The sequence below is a fragment of the Cyprinodon variegatus genome, unplaced genomic scaffold, assembly GCF_000732505.1.
Source record: "Cyprinodon variegatus isolate N-32 unplaced genomic scaffold, C_variegatus-1.0 Scaffold118, whole genome shotgun sequence".
NCBI classification, from domain to species: Eukaryota; Metazoa; Chordata; class Actinopteri; order Cyprinodontiformes; family Cyprinodontidae; genus Cyprinodon; species Cyprinodon variegatus.
The window spans coordinates 132,158-141,941 of NW_015150571.1; the positions used below are offsets into that span (position 1 = coordinate 132,158).

Below are 9,784 nucleotides of genomic sequence, written 5' to 3' on the forward strand. Positions count from 1 at the left end.
GGACAGATGTTAAGTCCTCTTTGATGATCATTACTTTGAGCACCAACTGAGAATTATAATTTCCTTGTTAATCAAACATATGTTTAGCCAAAACATGATTTGTGGAGGTGTCACAGCTACTTTTTTAGAATTACAATAAAGTTTCAGTTGTAAATTAACATACCTGTTGTCCAAATACTGTAGTCATATGTGTACGAAAGAGGATTAGGGCCGCTGAAAAAAAAGATGTGTCAGAATTCTGAGAAAAAAGTCAAAATTATGAGATTTAAGTCCGAATTCTGAGAAAAAGTCAAAATTATGAGATTTAAGTCAGAATTCTGAGATTAAAGCCAGAATTTTGAGAAAAATGTCAGAATTCTGAGAAAATGTCAGAATTCTGAGATTAAAGCCAGAATTTTGAGAAAAATGTCAGAATTCTGAGAAAATGTCAGAATTCTGAGATTTAAGTCAGAATTCTGAGTGGAAAAAGGTAGGAATTCTGACTTTTTTCTCATTTTACACTGAAATAAAATTTTAAAATCAGTTAACTTTCTTTTCAGAGGCCCTAATCCTCTTCCGTATATGTGAGCTGATGTGAGAACATGTTAAAATGAACTATCTGCGATGGACTGGCGATGCATCCAGGGTCTACTCCGCCTTTCGCCCATGGACCCTGATGGATATACGGATGATTTAACTAGCTATTGAATCTATAATCGCAAAAATGGTTTATATTGGAGGCTATGGGATCTTCAAGTTGTTTCTTAAAAAAATCGACGTCTAACCAGGAATCTTTGAAGAGTTTCGTACAGAGCAAATACAAACAATTCGTAGAAACGCAGATTCACGAGCCTAGTAGGGTGCCTTGAACGCAGCGCGGGCGTAGTGCTTGTTACGACACGTTCTTGACATCCGAGTGAAAAAGGACTCCAGTTCCTGGTATGGACACACAGTGGTGGACGGATGAGGCGAAGAAGGTAAACCTTACCGACTGTGAGCCTGATCAACTGCCCTGATCCACCAGCAGAAGAAGACACAAGAGGTAAAGTGGGCGTTTGTTATCCTGTAGCTCCAAACTGTCAGGAAGGAGGTGATGCTGATAGAGATCCACTGATTGGCCTCTTCTGGCTGATTCTTTACTCTGCAACAAGCATTAAGTTAGTGAAATGTTCTTATTTGCCATAGAATATAGTCTGAAATAGTGATTCTATTTGGATCACGGCCAGTTTTACAGCAGGAACAGGAAATGTTTCCTTCTTCCTTGATTCTCTGCTTCTTTCCTGGTGACTTACTGGAATAATGACTTACCCAAACAAACTTTACTAATCCCGTTCACCTTTGGGTTTGATATGCAGCTGTCTACATAGCATTTCTACATAAACTTTATTTATTTTCACAATACATCATTACAGCAGCATATACTGTCAATGATCATTCTATAAAGGCTTCATGGATGCATCAATGTAACTTTGAAGGGATAATACTTAAAGAAATAGAACTTACCTTCTGTCATTTTACAATAAACGTGTTTTGATGTCTTTAATATCAAAGTGAAAGAGGTTGTTTTTTTCTTTGAAGCTGGGTTCCTTTTTTAGCGATCCAACTAATGAAACAATTTTATTCAACCTGCATTCTAAGTAGATTGCATACATGCATTGTTTTGCAAAAGTTTTTTTCTTATCCCTTGAACCTCTTGACATTTTATTCCATCCACAAACTTCATTATATTTTATCGGAATTATTTGTAACAAGAGAAATAAAGAAATATTACATTGTTGTAAGATGTACAACATTTTTTTCAAATAAAATCTAGAAAGTGTGGCATGCATTTGTATTTCATGACCCTGTAGAACCACTGTTTGCTGCAATTTTAGCTCAGTCTCTTGGGCATGTCTGCTGAGGTTGACACTGAAGATTTTTCCTATTCTTTATCTGAAAACACAGAAACAAAGAAAGATGAGGAGGGTTTGATGAAAATTTGCTGAAAATTGGATGCAGGTTTAGACTTTGATTGATCGACCACTCTTAATTCATGAGTATACAGGGATGGTGTGTTCAAGATCATTTGTGGTGTTGGTCTGTGATCTGCCTGATGTGTCAGTTGGTCTTTGTCGCACTGTTTGCAAAGGTTTTCATTTGGCCTAAAAGTCATGAGATTAAAATACACACAGGTGCAATCTGAGTTTATTTTCTGAAAGATTATTTATGAAAACAGTGATTTTATTAAGTTTTCTACTTGTCAAATAATAATAATGAAAGTCTTTATTTTCCTTCTACTTCATAATTATTCACTAGTGTTGATAGATATATATAAAAATGAAATATATACATTTATTTCATGTTTCTCTTTTATGAACAGTGGGAATATTCACATCAGGAATGTCAGCTATGAACAAATCTGCTGAAGATGGGAACTCCTTCTCGTCAAAGGTCATTGGCGTTGTGTTCATCACCCTGCTGCTGGACCTGCTGGGCTTCACCCTGATTCTGCCGCTGCTGCCTTCTATTCTGGATCATTATGCTGAAGCAGGGGTGAGTAGAATCTTCTGGAACCTTTTAAAGACTTTAAAATGCAACAATTTTGTTTTTAAAGTAAAGAAAATTTGATTTAGAGTACATGTGCTCAGACTTGAGTCCTGCTTTGAACAAAAGGTTGCTCTGTGTGAGGACTCTTCCATTAAAAACCATAACCAGCATGTGAGTGGTTGGATTAGTTTGGGAGGTCTAAGTGCTGACTCACTCTGAAGTGGCCTCTTTTCTAGGTGGCCTCTATGTGATGTTTTTGTGTTTGCTTTCTGGGACAGGATGTCACATATCAGTCCCTGCAGAGTGTGGTCGACTGGTTTAGGGAGGCTGTTGGTATTCCTATGGAAAAGAAATACAACACTGTTCTGTTTGGAGGTACGTTGTTCCAATCCATTGTTATAAACCAGGAGATTTTAACTAAAACAAGATGGAGGACTGACTCCCGTTTATTGCCCTATCTTATGTCTTTCAGGTCTGATTGGGTCGCTGTTTTCTCTGCTGCAGTTCTTGTCCTCACCTTTAACGGGAGCTTTGTCTGATCATCATGGCAGACGACCTCTCCTCATCTTTACCACAGTGAGAGCAAATTATAACACCATAAATATTTCTTGTTACCCGTGATGAGGTTTATGAGCCTTTTTCCACCAGGGCTGATCAGTTTGGATCTCATTGCTTGCCTTGTTTTTCAGTTAGGGCTGATTTCCTCCTACGCGGTCTGGGCTGCTTCCCGGAGCTTCAGCATGTTCCTTTTGTTTCGGGTAATTGGGGGAATTTGTAAGGGGAACGTCAGCCTCTGCACAGCCATCATCGCAGACCTGCCATGCCCAAAAGCCCGGAACAAAGGAATGGTAAGAACAGACCTCTGTGACGATAAAGAGTAAAATTATTGATAATGCATTGCTATTACAAAGCTACTGTCTTATTACATTTTCTGAAAGTTGGTGTGCGGTTTGGGGTTCTGTTTCCTTATGTCTCACCAGGCAATGATTGGTGTTGCCTTTTCCTTGGGCTTCACCGTTGGACCTCTTATGGGTGCTTACTTTGCTGTCAGCTCCAAAACAACAGAAAACGTCTTCTATGAAACTCCAGCTCTACTTGCCTTGGCCTTCAGTGTTGCTGATCTTGTCTTTATTTGGCTGATGTTGCCAGAAACTCTACCAAAGGGCACTAAGGTGAGATTCAAAGGCATAAATATGGGAGAAACATGTGTTACGTGGACAAAGACGAGGGTGTCACCGTGTTTATGGAATATTACCTTTCGGAAATACTTCCTTTATTCATGTACTTGCAGTACATGATTGGTTGGATGTTTTCTAACAGGAGACATTTATACCATGAGCCAGCCTTAACATCTGTTCCTTTGGGGCATTATAAAAAAAAAAACTGTGCCGTAAATAGTGTATTTAGAATCCAAACATTGTATAAAAACTACATTATTTTAGTTAAGTATCTAAATGAAAATGCTCCCAAAGAGAAATTTTAATTGTTTTGTATTACAGCAGGGCATTAATATTGTCATTAATTGTGGAAAAATGTTACTGCTTTAGCTTATTTTCTTGTTCCTCAGAAGTAGATAAAAAGTAGATACCAACTAGGGTTGTTCAAAAGTATCGATACTCAAAAAAGTATCGATACTGAAACGTTGTATCCGGATACAATACTCATTTTCAAAAGTATCGATACAGTGCTACCACCAGTGGCACCTAAACAGTCATTCATCTAAAGTGCAGAATAGAGGACAATGCACTTTTTGAACAGTGTGTGATTGAATAATTCTGTGCATTTTTCAGTTTCAGATTGTTTTTTGTAACAGGTGCAGCTACTGAGAATTATTTTTGTTTCTTAACCGGTTTGGCTAGTGTCATTGCTATGTGTGCAAAGCATAGCAAAGGAAGGAAAACTTATTTTTAATTTAGTACGTTTTTTATCAAGCTTGCTTAATATTGTGCACAGCATACAACCTCAAAATATTGTTCTTATTGTTTATTGTATTTATTTATTGTATTTTAATTATTAATCAAAATATTTCTGTTGAAATTTGGAGTTTTTATTCTTGTGGTATCGAAAATGGTATCGAGTATCGAATATTTTCCTTAGTATCGGTATCACGTTGAAAAGTTTAGTATCGTGATGACCCTAATACCAACATCATGTCTGTATGGTAAACCGAGCAACAGGCAACAACTGGAAAACCTAAAACGGAAATTCAAAGCCAGGGTATTGCCTCTGTATTTTAACATGCTGTTTCTTAGGCCCATGTGAAGCTTAGCAAGCACAGAAACAAAGAATCCCAAGCTGAGCAGCAGGGTGTCGGATAAATGCTTAACAGACATATTTAGATCCATGGATTTTCAAACAAAGCTAAAACATTTATTTAGTGTAACCAAACACTTAGGACAAACAGATTTTTACTTTTTGTTAAAAATCTATTTATACTGATTAATCATATATACGGACAATAAAAGAGGTGTTTTAAATTGGCTACATGAACATTGTTACCCATCCTAAACCCCGATCCTAGAGGGGTATCAACTTTGGAAAGGGATTTAAAGAGTAATTTTTAAAATGGACCCTATTAGGAAAACGGTGTGTAAGCAGAGGGAATTCAAAATGAAAACAGACACGCCCAGGCCTGTCTCTCTAAGCAAGTTCAACTAAACACTGCAAGCAAAGACGTTTAAAAAAAACACCTAAATTGTGACTTTTGGCCTTAACCTTAAAGAAGAGAATATATACACTAACCTTGATGGATGATGTGCATGCAGAACATTTTCTCTCTAAAATAAAATATGAAGACCACACTTAGGTTTGCCAGAAAGAGACGATAGTAGATAGATTTGATATTGGATCCTTTGGACATCAGAGCAGAGGAGATGTTTGGCTTAAACAAAGTATAATACTCCAGGAAAAGAAGCCCATATTACTGTATGGAGTGTTTGAGGAAACATCATGGTTTGTCGATGCTTTTCTGCAGCAGATCCTGATTAGCTCGTTGTCAGTGAATCCAACATGAACAAGGTGACCATGCCCTGTGTTATTTGGTGGCTGCGGAACATGAAAGACCATCTTTGAAAACTGCTGGTGTAGATTCTCACTCATCCGGGTCATAGTCGTTCCAAAAAAAGTTACAAACAAACCAATGGACTTCGTTTTCCAAGTTTGAAGACGTTTCGCTTCCCATACCGGAAGCTTCTAAAATCGAAAAGTGTCTGGATTAGTATTTGAGTTCCAACCTTTATAGAACAACCCAACAAAAGCCTTGTTATGGCTTATAAAACTGGTCCACCTCTTAGTAATGGAGAGTCGTTAAGGTCATTGTTGGCCTTCAAATTAACCTGAAACTGGCCCATGCCTCTGGAATGGGGAGTTGTTCAGGTTGTTATTGGCCTGGTTTAACAGGCGCAATGTTTTGACCACCTGCATGGTCATAAAGGGCATTTTGTTAGTATGCTTCTGCACCGTTGGAGAACTCATGAGAACTTCGGCGGATGGTCACGAGAACTTCAGCGGCGCCGGCGGGAGTGTTTATCTATAAAAACAACAATGAATCAGAATCAGACATACTTTAATAATCCCAGAGGGAAATTACTTGGCGTGAAATTACTTGGAAGATCATACAAGTGGTTATACTTCCGAACCTCCTTGTAGTTTCGTTGTAGTTGTCCATTGTTCCTCGGTTTTTAAAAATGGCGCGCCCCAGCACCGAATTCAGAAGGACGACCACACAGACAGCCAGAAAGGCAAACCAAGGACCAATCACAGCTACTTTTTGTCTTCGCACTTCCGCTTGAGGTCTGCGCGGGTTTGCGGCCATCTGATTTTTTTAAGATAGAGACAGATTTGACGGTTGCAGAGGCTGTGCATCAGAAGAGATGATAGTGGAAGGAATTAACTCTAACACTCCGTTATAGGTTTTCCGGAGCTGAAACCTGAGTCCACCCCAGTCTTTGAAAAAGTAAAGCTAAACAAAACCAATAACTTTATTACATGACTCAAACAAACAGATTGTAGATAGAAAACAACTGCTGAAACATCTCTCAGCCCAAGCGGAACAACTGAAGGAAACTTTTCTCCGCCTAATGTCAGAGACTAGATCACTACCCGATGCTGAAGTTAGCGTGGAGCCTTAGCCATTTAAGAGTAGGCTGTCCTTTAATTTTCCTCAACAATAAAACAAATTATAATAAGGTAATTTGTTATCGTTATTATAGAAGAGCCAAACGGCATCGGTCACAACTACCGTACTTTAATAAGTGAACCCCTAATCAGCGGCCTATATTCTCTTCCACAGACTGGTTTGAAAACCATCGGACAGAAAGGCTTCACATGTTGTCCTCTTCAGGAAACTTCTTCCAAATACAGTTAATCCCCCCAACATGCACACATATGGGTAGATTGTAAACTTGTGATCTCAGTGAAGAACCTTATCAGTCTTGCTCCCTCCTATCTAAGCCCTTGCAATAATCTGTTGGTGCGAGATTGTTGCTCAACATCACCAAAACCTGGGCTTTCATGGTGGAAGTTTCTGCAAGAAGTTCTGTCAGCTTTCTATGCTGAACCAACTCACCAGGCTTACACTACAGTGAGCTCCAGCATTTTTTAATGGTTTTCCACGCGCATCTTAATATGTAGATACTTGTGCTCCTGGAATATCCCTGTTCTGCTTATGTCTTTATTTTTTCCACCTACCTCTGTGTTACATCTTATATTTTAAGTTATTTTAAGACTTGCATCTTTGTTGGTAGCTAGAGGGGGAGTTGCCTCGTACTGTATGGACTAAGGATGCGGTTGCTCTGTTTTTCGTAAAGAGGAACCTACTCTGAAAGATCTGCTAACCTTCATGCGTAGTCAGGAGATATGGGGTTTAGAACTAAAGAACAAAATCCCAGATGTGAACCGCTGAGTTAACACCATTCTTTTGGCTAGGCAGAAGATGGTGGATAGAGCTGTTTTAAACTGTTCATAACTGATGAATATGAGGAAAAGTATTTTGTCTAAAACATGGAAATGTTTTCATGTTGATGGAAAATTAGAAAGAAATAGAGAGTCAAGATGTTTAGCGAAAATAAACCCTTTAAGGTACGGAGACGAGGAGCGGGTCATGCTGGAATCAGATTCTTTAGATGCTATTCTGAGAACAACACACAAGCTCTTTAGAGAATATTTAGATCACAAATGTAAAAAATTATTCCTGTTTTGCTCCAGGCTTCACTATCTGGCTGTGGGGAGTCCTGGGATCTTCTCAGTCCACTCTCCTTGTTCCATTTCACCGCCGTCACCAAGACGAAGGAACCACCTTCAAAAGAAAGTGAGTGCTGGTATTACACCATTATACCTTTTAATTAGACCATAAATGCACTAACACTGGGAGTGTTTCTTACAGGAATGCAGAAGCTCCAAGTGTTGGGACTGGTTTATTTCTGCTACCTCTTCCTGTTCTCTGGTCTAGAGTTCACACTGAGTTTTCTGACTCACCAGCGCTTCCAGTTTACAAGGTATGAGCTTAAAGATAAGGCTGAATATTGCATCATTCCTTGTGGAAATACTTTGGCAACAACTCAAAATGTGTCTTTGTTGTTCTTTCAACAGCATGCAGCAGGGAAAGATGTTCTTCTTCATTGGTGTCATCATGGCTTTAATCCAGGGTGGTTACGCTCGAAGAATCAAACCTGGCCAACACATACGAGCTGTTCGCACGGTAAAGATACAGTCTGTTGGAAAGACGCAAAATAAGCCTAAAGGACAATAAAATATACTGAAATTAATCTTTTTTTTAGGCAATAATGATGCTGATTCCAGCTTTTATTCTCATTGGGTTATCATGGAACATAACTATGCTTTATAGTGGCTTGGCGTTATACTCCTACGGTAAGTCATGTAAATAAATGTTGTTGTTTTTTATTACATTTTGAAAATATTAAAATGTTAGATTGATGCAAGTCAAATTATATAGACAAATTAAGCCAAATTATTTCAATGAATGACTTTATTTCAGACAATTTATTAAACCAAAAAATGCAAATTTAACACATGCAAATATTATGAATACTTAGAGAAATATATAATGATATGTTTAATTTAGTGCTTAGTGGTATGAAGTGAAACTTATTTAATCATAATCAGTCTACCTTCCTATTTCCCTTAACCTCAACAATCAAATCCTACATAACTTCTGAGTCCATGCTACTCAGAATTAATTTAGTGTGCAAATTAGTTAGTTTATGTACATAAAAACATATACTCATTCACACAATCATTGTAGAAACATTTATACACCCATCCACAGCGACTAAGAATATCCACTGATATTCACTGCACTTCTTCCATCTCGTATCTTTTTAAGAAAACCAGTTTAAGTCTTTTCCCAGACGTTCTCATACTTGAATATTGCTTTAATTTAACTTTGCGTTTGTTCCACACTTTCACACCATTTACTGAAATAATTGTATTGCTAATATGAATAATATATTAGGATCATATATCACTCTGTACTGGGGCTGGGTGTATTCATTGATAAAATCAGTTAGTACATTTTTTTTTGTTTATGAAGATTTCATTTTTGGAAAATCAGGATCTTTTTTTTTTTTTTTTAATAATCAACCCTTCCTTCTTAGATGTGTACTTATAACTGATAAATTAGCTCTCTGTGTGATACCACTAGTTTCAGACATATGTATATTTTTTTCTATTTTTTTTTCATTTTTTTGTTATTTGTTTTGAAACAAGATTATTTTACATCATGTTTCACAACTCGAATTCTGTTGCCCTTTAAATTTAGCCGCAGGCTTGCCCAAAGTCGGTCTTTGAGGGCCGCTCTCCTGCAGGTTTTAGAGGTTTCCCTGCTTCAGGACAGCTGATTTTCATTGAGAGCTGATTAACAGACTTTTGGTGAACTGTAATCTGTGCTGAAGCAGAGAAACCTCTAAAACCTGCAGGATAGTGGCCCTCAAGCACTGACTTTTGGCATATCTGAATTAAGGGCACCTTCTAGGAGGGTGGTTGGAAAAAAAAGCTAGTTTTTAAAAGAAATTATCTACCTATATAGTCAGAATCAGTTAGAGATTTTTAAGCCATATCGCCCAGACGGATACACAAATTAAAAAGAAGACAAACGTCAAAGGATGGAGTTACGCTGGGCGACCACTAGCCTGACGTAGTCCGACTCAATTCTAGTCAGAATATGAGTCTGATCCTGCTCCATAGAGCTGTGATTATGGGGCGTGTTTCGAACGAACCAGGAAAAAAAATGCCTCTGCACTCAATTGGATAGACCTACAAC

General features: G+C 37.9%; 1 protein-coding gene across 1 annotated transcript in view; it reads left to right on the plus strand.

Annotated features, from left to right (window-relative positions):
- The first annotated feature begins 853 nt into the window (after positions 1-853).
- The window catches only part of mfsd10 (major facilitator superfamily domain containing 10), a 13,268-nt gene continuing 4,337 nt past the window's right edge, over positions 854-9,784 (plus strand). Inside the window, exons 1-10 of the mRNA XM_015375365.1 lie at positions 854-1,021; positions 2,339-2,511; positions 2,784-2,880; positions 2,978-3,081; positions 3,195-3,353; positions 3,486-3,677; positions 7,711-7,813; positions 7,889-8,000; positions 8,095-8,203; positions 8,283-8,373. Of these exons, the coding sequence (XP_015230851.1) occupies positions 2,359-2,511; positions 2,784-2,880; positions 2,978-3,081; positions 3,195-3,353; positions 3,486-3,677; positions 7,711-7,813; positions 7,889-8,000; positions 8,095-8,203; positions 8,283-8,373 (1,120 nt within the window). The 5' untranslated portion in view covers positions 854-1,021; positions 2,339-2,358. The remainder of the gene's footprint in view (positions 1,022-2,338; positions 2,512-2,783; positions 2,881-2,977; positions 3,082-3,194; positions 3,354-3,485; positions 3,678-7,710; positions 7,814-7,888; positions 8,001-8,094; positions 8,204-8,282; positions 8,374-9,784) is intronic.